This window comes from Urocitellus parryii, chromosome 6, assembly GCF_045843805.1.
Source record: "Urocitellus parryii isolate mUroPar1 chromosome 6, mUroPar1.hap1, whole genome shotgun sequence".
Classification (NCBI taxonomy): Eukaryota; Metazoa; Chordata; class Mammalia; order Rodentia; family Sciuridae; genus Urocitellus; species Urocitellus parryii.
Window position 1 is genome coordinate 117,992,389 of NC_135536.1, and position 18,010 is coordinate 118,010,398.

General features: G+C 39.0%; 2 protein-coding genes across 2 annotated transcripts in view; one reads left to right on the forward strand and one right to left on the reverse strand.

Annotated features, from left to right (window-relative positions):
• Nucleotides 1-418: 418 nt before the first annotated feature.
• Cox5a (cytochrome c oxidase subunit 5A) lies at nucleotides 419-13,478 on the reverse strand. The gene is made up of 5 exons (XM_077799696.1): nucleotides 13,273-13,478; nucleotides 6,453-6,569; nucleotides 5,261-5,382; nucleotides 2,778-2,901; nucleotides 419-582 (listed from the first exon to the last, which is right to left on the reverse strand). The coding sequence occupies exons 1-4, from the start codon at nucleotides 13,373-13,375 to the stop codon at nucleotides 2,788-2,790; spliced, it is 456 nt and encodes a 151-aa protein (XP_077655822.1). The 5' UTR covers nucleotides 13,376-13,478; the 3' UTR covers nucleotides 419-582; nucleotides 2,778-2,787.
• Scamp5 (secretory carrier membrane protein 5) overlaps nucleotides 12,892-18,010 on the forward strand; it is a 68,898-nt gene continuing 63,779 nt past the window's right edge. Inside the window, exon 1 of the mRNA XM_077799695.1 lies at nucleotides 12,892-13,119. The gene's annotated coding sequence lies outside the window, so the exon portion shown is untranslated. The remainder of the gene's footprint in view (nucleotides 13,120-18,010) is intronic.

Sequence of the window (18,010 nt, forward strand, 5' to 3'; positions counted from 1 at the left end):
CTCAGCACCATATATAAACAAAACAAAGGTCTATTGACAACTAATAAACAAACAAACAAACACCACTCTCTCCCCAATCTTCTAGGCTTCAACTTTAAAGTCATCTCCTGTGGGGCTCGATGGTGCACACATGGAATCCCAGCAGCTTGGGAGGCTAAGACAGGAGGATCCTGAGTTCAAAGCCAGCTGCAGGAAAAGCAAGGCCCTAAGCAACTCAATGAGACCCTGTCTCTAAGTAAAATACAAAATAAGGCTGCTGATGTGGCTCAGTGGTCGAGTGCCCCTGAGTTCTCAACCACTAAGCCACATCCCCAGTAAAAAGAAAAAAAGTCATTTCCTCAGAAGTCACCTATTCCCTCATGTAGGCCCCATAGCATTTCATGTTGTTTCTCAATGCAAACAATGGAATAATACCTAATTTCAGTTCAAACTCATTTCCCTTTTATTAGTCCAAGTTACCATCACATGGTTTGGTACTCAATAAAGGAAAACTTGTTCAAATAAGGTAATATGTTATCATCAGCATTTCCAGGTAACTGTTTACAATCAAGTAGCAATATGAATAAATCCTTGGGAAGACATCTGTAAGAGAAAACACAAAGAATTAGCAATGGAAAAAATTAAGAAAAGATAGAAATCTTATTTAAAATAACCTTTAGAACTATAGCCTGGCAAACTACTCTCTGTAGCCTTTTTTTTTTTTTTTTGGTACCAGGAATTGAACTCAGGGGCACTCAACCTCACCTCACTATTGCTGAGGATGGCTCTGAACTCTTGATCCTCCTGTCTCAGCCTCCCGAGACACTGGGATTACAGGCGTGTGTCACTGCACCTGGCTTTCTGTAGACTTTTCTGCTCGCTCTTAATCTTGCCCCAGTCAAGTCACAAGAGTTTGCTTTATGGCATTTTCATAATTTATATCATATGTAAACTGAATTGTCTTCTTTTTTTCCAGTTAGAAAAGGATATGACAGTTGCACTTAAAAAAATAAATAAACCAAACTTTTTTTTTTTTTTTTGCAGTACTAGGAATTGAACCTAGGAGTTTGTTATCACACAGCTATATCTCCAGCCCTTTTTCATTTTGAGACAGGGTGTCACTAAATTGCTGAGGTTGGCCTCAAATTTGTGATACTCCTGCTTTAGCCTCCCAAACTAGGAGGATCACAGGCATAGCTACACTCCCAGCCTTTAAAAATTTTTTTTTGTATTATGGATTTAACCCAGAAGCACCTAACCACTAAGCTGGTTCTGAAGTTGCAATCCTCTTGCCTCGGCCTTCCAAGGCACTGGTATTACAGGTGATAACCATGCCCAGCCAACATAAGCTCTTTAGATAACTTTGGATCCATTCATTTTGAAATTTTAATGACACATTTTAGTGCCACTTTTTAAAAATAAATGTCTTCTTACTTTTAGGGGAAAAAAATCCTGTATTTGAGCCTCATTATTTACATTTGAGAAACAGGAGTCTGGCCTTGGTAAATGCCTAGTACCAAAGTATCTGCACAACATGCATGGCTTAGTGAGTAAGAGCAATGGCCTCTAGGCCAGACTGCCTAGGTTCACACCACTAACTGTATGACCATGGCCAAGGTGCCTCAGTTTCCTCTTCAGTAAAATGGGAATAATTATACCAATAGTAACTACCTCACAGATTATTACAGGAATTAAATGGATTTAAAGAGAGAGAATGTACAGCACACTGTCTGGAACAGTAAAAGCTATTTACACCATATGTGTTTGTTAAATAAAATAAAATAAAAACAAAGCCAGATGCAGTGACATGCCTGTAATACCAGCAGCTAGGGAGGCTGAGGCAGGAGGATCACAGGTCCAAGGCTAACCTCAGCAACTCAGTGATACCTGGTCTCAAAATAAATAAAAAGGGTAGATGATATAACTCAGTGGTAAATTACCCCTGGGATAAATCCCCAGTACCCCCCAAATTTAAAAAATTAAACAAGTTACTGCCTATAAATTTTCTGTTTTAACAAAGGATTTTCTGTACCCTGTTCACTGCTTAGACAATCTTGTGACTGTTTTGATTTGCTCTGTCTTTCCAGAGAATGAGGTTATCAAATAAGTTTTATTACTAAATAGTAGGTATTTATTTAATTATTAAATCTATGGGGCCCACAAAAACGAAAGTGTCATTAAGTCTGCTACTGAAAAATTAAGGGCACACAAAGGGCTCTAACTCTTTGTGAAACTGGTCATTTTTTAGAGGAAAAACTAAAAACAAAGGAAACAGGGCAAAATAATATCTGAAAATTTAGGTGTGGCACATGGACTTGCTGTTATGATGTTATTCTTTTTTTTTTTTTTGTGGCGGGGGATGGGGTATACTGGGGATTGAACTCAGGGTCACTCAAACCATTGAGCCACATCCCCAGCCCTACTTTGTATTTTATGTAGAGACAGGGTCTTACTGAGTTGCTTAGCACTCCACTTTTTTGCTGAGGCTGGCTTTGAACTTGTGATCAGGATTACTGCTGGGATTACAGGCATGCCCACCGTGCCTAGCTATCTGTTATTCTTTGTTTACATAGACACTTAGTGAAGGAGGCTTTTGCTTGACTTTACATCACTTAGAGAATAATAACTATAAAAAATAATTTCAGTTCCTTAAATTTATCATCATTGTGATACTCTCTAAATCTATATATTAGTGGATACTACCTGAAGCAAGAATAAGTGCTTTGAGAGCCCTGAATGACATTCACTTGCCCCTCCCTGGTTTCTTCTCCTGCCTTGGTCACTGGTGTGCCGCTTACCCATAGGGATTTACACTTTGTCAAGGCCCAGTTCCTCTGGAGTGGAGATTCCCAGTTCATTTAAAGTTGGTCTAAGTTCCTGGATGACATAGGGGTAGATTTCCTTATGAGGTCCTGCTTTGTCCTGTTGGTAGAGAATATTGACATTTAACTGTCTGAAAAAAGCTGTCTTTATTAACAAAATTAAGTTGAAAAGCTTTTATAATATATGCAGTCTAGTGGCATAGTTAAACACAGATCATCAACTTTTACAGCAACACATTTGTCAATGAAGAGGACAACTTACACAAGTACTGTTCGAGGTAGCTTTTATTTATTAATTTTTTCCTAGCACTGGAGATGAAACCCAAGGACTCACACATTTGAAGCAAGCACTCTACTCCTGAGCTACAACCCCTACACCTTGAGGTAGTTTTTCTGGGGTTGTTTTGTTTTGGTACCAGGGATTCAAGCCAGAGGCACTTTACCACTGAGCCACAGCCCTAATCCTTGGTTGTTTTTTTTTTTGTTGTTGTTGTTGTTGTTGTTGTTTTGTTTTGTTTTAGTTGTAGATGGGCATATTTTTTATTTTTTATTTTTACATGGTTCCAGGGATCGAACCCAGTGCCTCACGCATGCTAGGCAAGCGCTGTACCACTAAGCCACAACCCCGGCCTCCTAATTCTTTTTATTCTTTATTTTGAGAAGGGATCTTGCTAAGTTGCTTAGGGCCTAAGTTGATGAGACTGGTTTTGAACTTGCAATCCTCCTGCCTCAGCCTCCTGAGTAGCTGGAATTAGAGGTATGTGCCACTGCATCTGGCTTGAGATAGGTTTTAAAGATATTTTGAGAATAACAAAGATAATAAGACTAAATCCAGAAAACAAACAAACAAACAACAACAACAACAAAAAAAACTCAAACATTTTAAAGCCTGGAATTACTGGGAAAGAATGTGGTGAGGCCAGTCTCAGCAACTTAGTCAGGCCCTAAGCAACTTAGCAAGACCCTGTCTTAAAATAAAAAATAAAAAGGAATGTGATTCAGTGGTTAAGGGCCCCTGGATTCTTTTAAAAAAATGGTGATGACAATTTTTGTAAGATAATTAAACATGCCCAGCAGGCAACAGGAAAAATTAAGTTAACACAGGAAAAAAGTTTTTTAATTTGCATCCAATTTGAGACCCTAACTGAATTAACTACCAGTGCTAAATGGACTGATAGCCTACAGAACCCTTAATTATCTTACCCATTATAGATAAAGTATGTCACTTTTCCCCTTACAGACTTTGAATTTCTTTCTTACAGGCCATAATATCTTTTCATGGACAGCTGTACACAAAGAATATATATGTCCAGGGCCAGAGAATTTTGACAAATATATAATTATGCCTATATTGCCACAAAGTTTCTCAGGAGCAAATATTAAAGAGTCAAATGAAATAAGAAAATGCCAAACTGCCTTTGGCAAATTCTAAGTCTCCTTAATTGTATATATATATTTTTTAATTAAAATTCTGGTTTGTGGGCTGGGGTTGTATAGTTCAGTGGTAGAGCATTTGTTTAGCACATGTGAGGCACCAAGTTTGATCCTCAGCACCACATAAAAATAAATAAATAAAAGGCACTCTGTCCATCTACAACTACAAAAAAATTTTTTTAAAATTCTGATTTAAAACACAGTATTTGGAGCTGGGGTTGTGGCTCAATGGTAGAGCACTCGCCTAGCATGTACGAGGCCCTAAGCTCAATCCTCAGCACCATATAACAATAAATGAATAAAATAAAGGTATTGTGTCCAACTACAAGTAAAAAATAAGTTTTTAAAATAAATAAATATTTGTTCTTTTCCAAAAAAAAACCCCAGAAACTATAACCAATGGGAAGGGGGGATTAGCATATATGCTGCTACATTTTCATATATGAGTTCTCTTTTTTTAAAAAAATTAAAATGAAATCAAACCACAAACACTGTTTCATAACTTTCTCCAGTTAATACCATGAATGTGTTTCATGTCAAACACATTTCTAAAATATTAATAGTAGTAATAACCTATTCTGGCAATCTCACCTCAAGAAACCATTAACAACGTTTATTTTCATACTACAAGTAGCAAAAAGATTTATTTATTTATATATCTTTAGTTTTTTAGGCAGACATTATTTTGTTTTTATGTGGTGCTGAGGATCGAACCCAGTGCTTCATGCATGCTAGGCGAGCGTTCTACTACTGAGCAACAACCCCAGCCCACTATCAAGCAGTTTTTAAAGCCTTGGGTAATTTTTTTTTTTTAAATGATGCTGGGGATTAGAACCCAGGGCCTTCTGCATGCAAGGCAAACACTCTACCAACTGAGCTATTTCCCCAACTCCTTGGATAAATTTTAACTACAAAATACATTCCCACTGTTTTGGATAGTTCAACAAATTAGAAAACATAATATTAATACCTGATCAACAGCTCACCCACTTCTAGAACAATATTAACAATGCTATTTCACTGACCTTAACAACCTCTAGGATACGAACAGCACTAGCAAAATCATTTAACCGCCTGCATGCTCGCAAAGCAGCATCAATGATTTTGGGTTCTGGAACCAGATCATAGCCAACAAGAGTGTTCATTCCTGTCAAATTAAAAAGAGGGGCCATGTCAAACCGGAATACCCTCACTTAGACTAATATTTAGTATCTATATCCTTGTTGAATCATGACACATGATTATTTTTGGTACCAGGAATTGAACTTGAGGCCTTACCAAAAGCCACATCTTCTGCCATTCCCCACTACCACCCACCCATTTCTGGGACAGGATCTCACTGAGTAGACCAAACTGGACTTAAATTTGTTGTCTTCCTGCCTTTGCCTTCTAAGTAGCTGGGATTAAAGGCATGAGCCACTGCACCTGGCTAAAACCTGAGTTTTCTTACATGTAAACACTGTTTTCATTGTAATTATCATTTTCTCTTAAAACAAGAGGGTTATTTTCAACTCAGATCTTTAACAATATAGATTATTTTTGATGCTTTGAAACAGATTCTATTGGAAAAACAATCTGGACTGAGTTAAAATTATAGTATACTTACAATTAGTGACTAGTTATCATTAATGCTACTTATTTATCATTAAAACTGCAGCTTAAAAAAAAAAGTTTTAAGTCTATGCAGACTAGATTCTTATTCAGGGCAAAACCATTCATGACAAAGAATTACAAAAAACTCAAACTATTACCCCAAAGGGCAAGAGAACCAATAACTGCTTAAGTAAATTATCTAAAAAGTACAAAATTGTTAAGTACACTCAGCTAGTGCTATCTTTATAGCAGTGGCTTTCGATTAGGGGTGATTTTATCACTCAGGAGACATTAGGCAGTATCTGGAGATATTTCTGATTTTCACAACTGCAGGTGTATATGTAAATAATGGGTAGGTCAAGGATGGTCCTAAAACACCCTGTAGTACAAAGGATAGCCCCCTACAATAAAGAATTATCTAACTCAAAATGTCCATAGTGCCTGCTTTTAAACTCTACTTTACACGAAACACTACAGAAGCTATAAACTTTCCTAACTGCAAACTGCATGACTGTAACCAGTTTATATGTTGCATGTTTTCAAAAATAGCTACTTTCAACAAAGTAGTGGAAAAAGTCCGTATCTGCATACCAAAATAGACAAATATGTCTATGTTCCAATTACCTTTACGCAATTCCCAGGCATCTATATCTGGTTTATTGAAGTATGTCACCCAGCGAGCATCAAACTCCTCGTCTGTCTCATGGGACCCATGGGAATAGCAGCGAACTGACGGGATTGCTACAATGGAGAAAGAGCAATGAGTTCAATGTACAAAAACAGTATTTGACATATTTTGTCTAATGCCTTGAGGGTTTATTTATTTATTTATTTATTTGGTACGGGGATTGAATTCAAGGGTGCTTAACCACTGAGCCACATCTCCAGCCCTTTTTTATTTTTTTATTTAGAGATAGGGTCTCACTAAGGTGCTTAGATCCTGGGCTCTGTTGCCTAGGCTGGCTTTGAACCTGGGATCCTCTTGCCTCAGCCTCCAAAGCCTCTGGGATTACAGGAGTGCACCTCCATGCCTGGCTAATGCATTGAGTTTTGAATTAACTATATATTGTGGTTAAAAAAAAAAAAAAAATCCAACAGGTCAAATGAAATAAATCTTGTGTATTGATATAAAAAGGTATCTTAAAAATTAAGCAAAGAGAGGGCTGGGTTGTAGCTCAATGATAGAGTGCTTGCTTGGCACATTTGAGGCACTGGGTTCAAACTTCAGCACCACATAAAAATAAACAAATAAAATAAAGGTACTGCATCCATCTATATCTAAAAAAATAAAATAAAATAAATTAAGCAAAGAAAAACAAGTAGAACAAAAAGTATTTTATGGGTACATGTATGCTTCCTGCCTCTAATGTGTAATGGTAGCTTGAAATTGTTACCTGGGTGTGGTGGCGAATGCCTATAATATCAGCAGCTGTACAAACTGAGGCAGGAGGACTACAAGTTCAAAGCCAACCTCAGCAATTTAGCAAGGCCCTAAGCAACTTAGCCTTAATAAAGTATAAAAAGTGCTGGGGATATAGTGATTAAGCACCCCTGAGTTCAATCCCAGGTACCAAGAAAGAAATCGTTAACGATGGTTGGGAGAGGAAAACTTTCTTCAGTGTCTCCCAAGTAACTGGGATTATAGGAGTGTGTCACAGCACTGGGCAAAACTTTCTATATATACTTCCCTACTGTTTGAATTTTTACCATAAACGGTATTAATTTCTAATGAAAAAGAATTTTGGGTCAGGATACCAGTGGCTCACAATTATACTTCCAGCTATGGAAGAGGCTGAGCCAAAAGGATTAAAACTTCAAGACTAGCCCAGGCAACAAAGCAAGATTCTGTCTCAAAATAAAATAAAAAGGACTGAGAATGTCCAACCTGGGAAACAGGTTAAAACTCTGTCTCAAAAAAATAAAAAAGTAAACAAGGCACAGTGGTGCACATTTGTGATCCCACCAACTCAGAAGGCAGGAGGATCACAAGTTCAAGGCCAGCCTCAGCAACTTAGGGAGATTCTGTCTCAAAATTAAAAATTTAAAGGGTTGGGAACATAGCTTATTGGTAAAGCATGCCTGAGTTCAATCCCAAGCACCAAATAAATAAATAAAAAAGAGAAAGTCCACACTAGTTCTGAAGTAAATCTACAATGTATACTTACATTGGTTTATCTTTTTTAAAAAATCTATATGCCAGGTACAATGGCACACACCTGTACTCAGCTATTTGGAAAAATGATCAAATTTGAGGTAAGCTTGGCCAACTCAACAAAACTGGTCTCAAATAAAAAATAATGGGGTTGGGGTTGTGGCTCAGTGGTAGAGCGCTTGCCTAGCACGTGTGAGGCCCTGGATTTGATCAGCAGCACCTCATAAAAATAAACAAACAAAATAAAGGTACGGTGTACAGCTAAAAAATAAATAAATAAATATAAAAATTAAAAGGGTTGGGACGTAACTCAGTGGTAGAGTCTCCCTGGGTTCAATTCTCAGCACTGCAAAAAAATTAAATTAAAAAGAAAAAGAATTTACATGCTACATTTTTTTGAAAACTAAAGTTAAAACAATAAAACCTAAAGTTATCCTTGAATGCTTAAAAGTGCAAATATAAAGAATGATACAAAAAAAAAGATACAACTGCCATGGAAGACTAGGCAATTTCTTATCAAATTAAACACACAGCTACCATATAACACAGTAAACCACTCTTAAGTATTTATTCACGAAAAATGAAAGTATATGGACTTCCTTCCCAGAGTTAAGTATTAAACTTAACTTTCCTTTTACCCAGAAAAATAAAATGTTTCATAATAACCAATTCCTTTCCTTTATTGCTAGGCATGAATTTGACTAGATGAGTCCTAGCTTTGTTTTTCTAACTCTGAAATAGATGAGCAGCAAAACCACAAATTCAAGTAAAGGAAAGCATGACCCTGAATGATTCAATCACCTCTCTTCAGGTAGTCAAATTACAAACTAGTTATATGCAAAAAGAAAAAAAAACTTTCATAAAACATTTGTTTGGAATAATACAAGCATGTACTGCGACGATACATCTCTTCCAGGAAGGCAAAAACTGACTTCTCCCACATGGTTTAAACTGTTACTTGGGGTGGGGGAACTATTACCGCAGGGGGAGAGTGGGTTCATAGTGGAGTACAATGAGCAATGGAGTCCACACTCTTGCCCATGCATGGTAACAGTTCTGCTCCACAATAAAATTATGTTTCTAACTCCAGTAGAACAGATCTATTTTGTTAGCTATAGACATGTCCCCTACATATGTAACATTTTTTTAGGGAAATTATATAGGCATCCCACCACAACAATACTTAAGCACAACATTTCCACCTAGTTTTGAGGCTTGAAAGGCAAAATATTAGAAAACAACTATTCAATTCTTTGATATAACCTGAAACGGGGAAGCAGCTATGAAAAATGGGAACACTGTCACCCCACCACCACTGGGAATTGAAACCAGGGGCACTCTACCACTGAGCTATACCATCAGCCTTTTTTATTTTCCATTTTGAGACAGGGTCTCACTAAACTGGTGAGGTTGAACTTGAACTTGCCACTCTTCTGCTTCAGTATCCTAAGTAGCTGGGATTACAGGTGTGATCAGGCCACTATGCCTGACCAAAAATGGGAACATTTTAAAAAAGCTTTTATGAGGGCTGGGGTTGTAGCTCAGCTGGTAGAGTATTTGCCTAGCATACGAGAGGCACTGGGTTCAATCCTTAGTACCACATAAAAATAAATAATAAAATAAAGTTATTGTGTCTGTATACAATTTTTAAAAATATTAAAAACAAAGAAAAGAAAAAAAATTTCTAGGAACATTGCTTCAGTTATTTGCTCTATTTAAAAAACCACCACCCTCACCACACAGTTGGCTTTCTGTTTAATAACTAATCAGGCTCAGACAAAGCTGAAGGAATGGTCATTTTGGTGGTAGTAATTCTAGGAATTAAGGATGGCAAAACATAATGTGGAGGCAACAATAACAAGTTCAAGAGCAAGTTTTTTTGGGGGGAGGGAGCTGACATGGACAGACAGAATGCCTTTATTTTATTTATTTTTTATGGGGTACTAAGGAACCCAGCAAGCGCTTTTCCACTGAGCTACATTCCCAGCCCAACAGCAAGTTTTGATGATGTTGACAAAGCAAGGTTGAAGACCAGGCATGGATCTTGAGAGCCTCAAGTTGGGAACCTGGAAATGTGGGAGTGGTACAAAAAAGCAGTTGGAAAGTGTTGTTTAAATTCAGCCCAATTCTAACCCTTCTGAGCCTTCTGCAGCTCTCAGGAAAAGGATACAGGAGTCAGGATTTTAAGAGTTGACTACAGAATTTAACCATTATTTAAAACATTAAATCACCTAATTTTGCAGTTATTGGGAAACAATTAGGTTTCAAATTGGAATCTTCTTCATGGACCAGATTTAAGCTGTTACCTAAGGCTTCTCAGGCCAACCCCTCAAAATTTCTCTTTCAAACATACTCATTTGACCTTGGATAGCCTCAATTAAAAAACTTACTTCTAAAAAATATATAAGGGCTGGGGTTATGGCTCAGTGGTAGCGCACTTGTCTGGCATGCATTGAGGCACTGGGTTCGAGTCTCAGCACAACATATAAATAAAATACATAAATAAAGATCAATCAACAAATATTTTAATAAAATAAAAAATAAATACAAAAGAAACCTACTTCTTTTTGACTTTCACTTAAGTAAGACCTCTACAGTTTCATACTGATAACAAATTTCAACCTACTATATGCAAAAATAAAATTCACTATTATAAAGCTACAATTCATGCACTGCATAGCAATGTTTCAGTGAATGACTTTAAGCTTCAAAATGGACTACACCATACATATAATCTAGGTGTGTAGTAGGCCATACTATCTAGGTTTGTATAAGTATGCTCTATGATAGTCTCACAAAATTGCCTTAGGCTGAGGCATTTCAGACCTTATTTCATCCTTAAACAAGGCATGACTGTATTAAATATTTGTGTCAGGCAAGGTGACAAGTTATTTAAGGTGACAAGTTATTTAAATGAGTTAAATCTCATTTAAATACCAAAAATTATCCTGATTTTAGAAAGGAAGCAACTGAGGCTTAAAGTTAATGAACATGTCCAAGGTCACAGATAAAAAGTAGCTGACACCACTTGTACTGATACTGCCTCCTTGTGGCTAATATTTAGGTATATGGGACAAACACCTAAAATAAAGCCCTTGGTTTAGGAATTCATTGTACTCAGGAGGGTGAACAGAATATCTGAGAGACAAACCACAAAGAAGAAATCTCCTTAGGCTACAGTTTGCCAAAAACCTGTGCCATTTCCCAAAGAAAAAGTAGAAACTTATTTGTTTCAAGAAATTTTTTTGAAGAGGTCAAAAGAAACCTCCTGCAGCGTTATTTACATGAAAAAAAAATTAAAATAATATTAGCTACTTTAACAATTAAATAAGGAAAAAAAAAAACATGAAACATCACCATGGGTCAAACCTAACAATTATGGCTAAGAAACAAAATATTTCCCCCACTCCTGAAGGAGTCAGTTTCCAGAGGTAGGTCTCAGTTTCCTCTTTTGTATGTGATTATCCCCGTGGTATCTCTTTTTAAAAAAATTTTGTACTCAGATAAACAGAATGCCTTTATTTATTTTTACCAGATGCTAAGGATTGAACAGTGCCACACACATGCCAGGCAAGTTCCCTGCCACTGAGCTACAGCCCCAGCCCTCCATGGTCTCTTAAGTGAAGCCTTATCATTCTATGAAACTTTACAAAAAAAAGTCTAAACTGAATGAAACCAAAAATATTCTTTAGATTCTGAAGTGTCTAGTTAAAGTATCTTAAGTTACCAAGAAAACGTTTTTAATTTTGAATTTCAAAGTTTTTATGTTTAAATATGCATGCATAGGGCACAAATTTCATAATATAGCATATACTACCACCAGGAGCCAAGATTCAAGTGTAGTTACTATAATTAAAAGTATAGTGCTGGGGCTGGGATTGTGGCTCAGCAGTAGAGCGCTCACCTAGTGCGGGTGCGACCGGAGTTCGATCCTCAGCACCACATAAAAATAAAGGCATTGGGGCTGGAGATGTGGCTCAGCGGTAGCGCGCTCGCCTGGCATGCGTGCGGCCCGGGTTCGATCCTCAGCACCACATACCAACAAAGATGTTGTGTCCGCCGAGAACTAAAAAAAAATAAATATTGAAAGAATTCTCTCTCTCTCTCTCTCTTCTCTCACTCTCTCTTTAAAAAAAAAATAAAATAAAAATAAAGGCATTGTGTCCATCTACACCTAGGGAATAAAGATTAAAAAAAAACAACAACATGTTTTTAAAAAAATGTATAGTGCTGAGGGAGGCACAGCAGCACGTGCCTGCATGTAATTCCAGTGACGCTAGGGCTGAAGCAGGAGGATCGCCAAATTCGAGGTCAATCTCAGCAATTTAGCGAGACCCTATCTCAAAATCAAAAACAGAAAGTAGCTCAGTGGTAGAGTGCCCTTGGGTTCAATCCCAAGTAGGGGAAGAAAAAAAAAAAAAGACACAAAACCTTCCATAACACACATAAGGGGAAGGAAAAATAAGAGACAAGAATTAACAGTACATTTTATGCTCCAACAACCAGACTTCTAAACGGAAAGGGGGATAAAAGGCTACAAAGCGTTCCCATGTTTGCAAAACTCAGTACTCCTGGGTCTGTGTTACTCAATTCTCGAAACAGTAATGTGTGTGTGTGTGTATATATATATGTGTATATATATATATGTATGTATATATATATGTATATATATATTTGTAACACGTATCAGTTCCTCAGGCTATCTTTCAGACTACAGTCACACACAAGGAGCTATTTTAAATGTGAAGGAATTAGAACGTGGCTCAACAGTACCTAAACATGACTGTGTGCGCTGTGAAGGTGACACACAAAACACCAGCAGTGAACCGCCTGATTAAGGAAAAAACTATACAGAGACGCTGGGGGCCGCCGGCGCACCCCGACCCCTGCCCTAGTGGCGCGCCCAGAGGTTCAATGTCACCTTCGTCAAGGCGCTGCAGGCCGGCAACGGCCACTCCCGGTCAGGTGGCCGCGGGGTCGGCGTCGGGACACAGTCACCGCCCGGGTAGTGAAGTGGAATGCTGCGCCCCTGCAGGACGCCCCCAGCAGGTCCACACCTGACCCATCACGGTGCCGGCGCCAGGAAGTTGCGCTGAGGCAGGCCCCAGGAGCTCACCCTCAAGTCCACCATAACTCAAGGTAGAACCAAGAGCGGTTTGCGGTCATAGGGCTCGCCCGCCAGTCCGCAGGGCAGAGGCTAGGCCGCCGGGAGAGCCTGCCCTCAAGTGGTGGCGGGGGCCCAGGTCACCGCAAGGACACGCGGGCGAGGCCAGTGACAGGAGCGGGCCTTACCGGCGGCGGGACTGGGAGCCGAGGCAGGGTGCAGGAGACCTCGGGGGCCGGTTCTGGCGGCTGCTGCTGCCACGGCACAGCGGCGGAAAGCAGCGGCCAGCATGACGGCGACGGCTGCGCGCGGAGTGAGGCTGGAGAAAAGCCGGGTGTGAGCTCGCGGGCCGCTCGAGAGATCGCGGGGGCCGGACTCACGCACCGACGCACGGTGGGCGGAGCGCGCAGTTCCGCCCCCTGCGACGCTCGCGCCTCAGGGAGTGGAACAGACGCAGCTACTGGTGGGGTACGGCGGCTCGCTGAGGACAAATATTGTCGGCGCCGCGCACTGGCTCATTCTTAGTCTGGTGATTTGGAAGGTGGTGGTGAAATGATAACGGAAAACAGACGAGGAGCAAGCAATAGGCAGTGTAAGGGATTCAAGTCGTCCTTAGGAGGAGACTCTAATCACCTCAAACGAGGAATGAGCAAAAACAACGACAAATTATAATAAAAATAGCCGATTGCGGAGGCAGGAGGATGGGAAGTTCAAAGCCAGCTTCAGCAATTTAATGAGGCCCTAAGCAATTTAGCGAGAGAGATCCCATCTGAAAATATATATATAAAGAGGGCTGGGGATATGGTTTAGTGGTAAAGCGCCTGTGGATTTAATTCCCAGTACCTAATAAAATAATAATAATAAAATAACTTTTGCTTTCTCCATGAGTAGTACCCCTTGAGATTAAAATAAGAGATGAATGAGAAGAAACTGCTTACCTGTAAGGAACCTTACTTTTGTGTGAGGGAGCGGCTACTGGGAATTGAACCCAGGGACATTGTATCACTGAACTACATCCTCCGCCCTTTTTACTGTTTTTTCTTTTTTGTTGTTGTTGTTGTTGTTGTTTGTTTGTTTTCCATTTTGAAACAGGGTCTTATAAAGTTAAGGAGGCCTCTAACCTTCTGAGTAGCTGGTTTTATGGGCATGAACCACCGCGCCCAACTGTACGGGACCTTACTAATAACTATTCTTATATCATAAATCAGCAAGCATTAATTGAGTCTGTTTAGCATACGTCTGCTCAAGTCCTTGGGTTCGATCTAGTACTTTGTGGTGGAGGGTAGGGTATGTCCAAATATTTCATTTCACAGATAAACAAGACTCAGAAATTAAAGTTGCTAGCTGGCTGCCAAGGCTCTTCATAGTTCTGAAGAATCATCTGGATTTTTTTTTTAAAGAATTTAACCTTTATTTTATGTGGTGCTGAGCATCAAACCCTGGGCTTCACCCGTACTAGGCAAGCACTAAGCTACAACCCCAGCCCTCATCTGGATGTTATGGCCAAACACCCCCCTCTGGAAGGGGCTGACCAAATTCTAGAGCTCTTGCATCCAATTTGCCTTCAATAGATACATCCTAAGTCCCTGGGCAGTGGAGACACTTTTTCTAGATCTGAATATCCATCCAGTCATATTCACTTAATTTCTCTCTCTTTTACTTTTTTCTTTTTTAAAACAGAACATTTATTGGGTGGCTAATCATTTAAACTCTCAAAGTGATTTGGATGCTGCCCTCTTGGGTTTTGGAGTTGTTTCTTCATGGACTCCATACCTGAATCTGCAGTATATAATTTTTAGGTGCCTTATTTGACCCATCCTAGTGGTATTTTGTCTTTTAATCTTGGCACTCTAGTTGTACTTTCTTTTGCACTTGGCAGGGCAGCCACATTTGCACAAGCCAACTTCTGAAGGCGGTAGTCCTTATAGCCACAGTGGCAGCACAATATGTCTTATTAGAAAGTTTTTCAAATAATGATGTTCCCTTTCCTTTAACTTCTTCCTTCCAGACCAAAGAGCTGCCTGAATCATCTAGAGCACTCAGAGTTAAGGAGAGAGTCTCTTTTATCTTAAGCATTTCCTCATTTTCTATTTTGAGCCCACTGAAGAAAGAAAAGCTAGCATTCAGGTCCCTCTTCCTCACTCCAGGCCCTCACAATCTGTCCTTTTTTTTCCCCTGTAACTAGTAGTGGCTTTAGAGGGGTATGAACCTATTGAGAAAAGGATTTTAAAAGCATTTGCAGCCAGGCATGATGATGCAGGCCTGAATCCCAGCTACTCAGAGGAGGATCATTAGATTTGAGGCCAGCCTGGGCAACTTAGACACTGTCTCAAAATAAAAAGGGCTGGAGATGTAGCTCAGTGGTAGAACCAAAGGAATTCTGGGAAGCTTTGACTTCTTTTCGGTTCAATTAATGTTCACCAAATCTCCGAAAGCTGGAGGAAGCTCAGGATGAAGTTAGGTCTCAAAAGTAAGAAAGCATTAAGGTATATAGTAACCAAGTTCCAACTGGTTTCCCTGGTTTTAGAGTCTCTCAATTTTGCTTATAGCTATTTAGATCAGCTACCGAAGTGTTTTGTTTTTTTAATATAATTATGATCTGGTGCAGTGGTGTCCCACACTTATAAATCCCAGTTACTTGGGAGGATGAGGTGGGAAGATTGATTGAGCCCAGGAATTCAAGGCCAGCCTGGGCAGTATAGGGAGAACCCTATCTCAAAAACAAAACAAACAAACAAAAAAATATGACTGTGAAGTGCCTCTGCATGTGACAAATTAGAATAAAAAATTTTTTAAAATTTTTTATTCTAACTTGTTATAGATGACAGCAGAATGCATTACAATTCATATTACACCTATAGAGACAATTTTTCATATCTCTGGTTGTATAGAAAGTATATTCACACCATTTGTGTCTTTTTTTTTTTTTTTTTTTTTTTTTAGAGAGAGAGTGAGAGAGGAGAGAGAATTTTTTTAATATTTATTTTTTAGTTCTCGGCAGACACAACATCTTTGTTGGTATGTGGTGCTGAGGATCGAACCTGGGCCGCACGCATGCCAGGCGAGCGCGCTACCGCTTGAGCCACATCCCCAGCCCCCATTTGTGTCTTAATACATGTACTTAGTGTAATGATGTCCATCTCATTCTACCTTTTTTTTTACCACTAATAATTTATTATTCATTCTGTCTGTGCATTACAACCTTGGGAGATAAAAATTTATCCCTATTTTCACTTGCCCAAGAATCACACAGCCCATGAATAAGTGGGGTTTAGATTTAAGCCCACTTTCTGCCTTCAGAAATTGTTTTCTTTCTCAACCTTAGCTGAACGTAGATTTTGCTGACCCCCCAGCCCATCTTACATTTTAATTTTTAAAAATTTGCTTATTTTTAATTATTTATTTGCAGTACTAGGGATCAAACCCAGGAGCATTCTACCTCTCAGCTACATCCCCAGTCCTTTTTTATTTATTTATTTATTTATTTAAATATCATTTTATATTGTTGTTGTTTATTTTTTATGTGGTGATGGGGACTGAACTCAGGACCTCATGCGTGCTAGGCAGGCACTTTACCACTGAGCTATTTCCCCAGCCCTCCCAGTCCTTTTTTAAAAAAATATTTTTTTAAATTGTAGATGGACACAATACCTTTATTTATTTATTTTAAGATTTTTTTTTTTTTTTTTTGGCTGGGGATGTGGCTCAAGCGGTAGCACTCTCGCCTGGCATGCATGCGGCCCGGGTTCGATCCTCAGCACCACATACAAAGATGTTGTGTCCACCAATAACTAAAAAATAAATATTAAAATTCATTCTCTCTCTCTCACTCTGTCTTTAAAAAAATATTTTTAAAAAAAAAATTTTTTTTTTATTTTTTAGGTCTAGATAGACACAACACAATGCCTTTATTTTTATGTGGTGCTGAGGATTGAACCTGGGTCCTGCGCGTGCTAGGGGAGCGCGCTACCGCTGAGCCACAATCCCAGCCCCAATACCTTTATTTTTTCATTTATTTGTCTTTATGTGGTGCTGAGGATCGAACCCAGTGCCTCATATATGCCAGACGACTGCACTACCACTGATCCATAACCCCAGCACCCCACACACACATTTTTTTTTTTTCTTTTGAGACAAGGTCTTACTAAATTGCCAAGGCTGGCCTCAAATTTGGGATACTCCTGCCTCAGCCTCCCAAGTCACTGGGATTATAGTTGTGTGCCACAATGCCCAGTCCAGGGTAACCTTAACAATTAACTCTGAAAAACAAATTCACTTTCTCTAATTCAATTCAGTTCTGACACTGTTTATTTGGAGATAGTATCAAGTCCCACAAGTAGGAGCTGGCTCCCACCACTTCAAACACAAGTCTCAAGTCCAAGCCTCTAGAATTTCTGATTGACTAACTTCCATTTAAGGTCTCCACAACCCGTTCCTTGGGTTTGATTAATTCACGGAAATGGTTTACAAAACTCAAGGATAACACTATAGTTCTTGCTCACCTTCCTTTAAACTTCCATCTGTTGAGTTATTGAGAAGCTTTCTGCCCTGTCCTTTTGGGATTTCATGGAGAGTTTATTAAATAAGCATGATTGAAGCATGGACAACCATATAGAAATGTGATTGCAGAAACAGGGTATGATCTAATACTAACAGACTGAATGGGGAAAGCCAGCAAGGCCCGTCTCTTCAGATTCTTCATGGCCCTCTCTGCAACATTCCTTACTCCTGAGTTTGGGGCAGGACCCCTCTGAAATGGGGGTCTTTTTTGTTTGTTTGTTCTTTTTAGATATACATGACAGTAGAGTGTATTTTGACATATCATATATACAGAAATATAACTTATCCTAATTGGGATCTTAATTGGTTGTACATGATATGGAGTTATGCTGGTCATGTATTCATATACGAAATAGGAAGTTATGT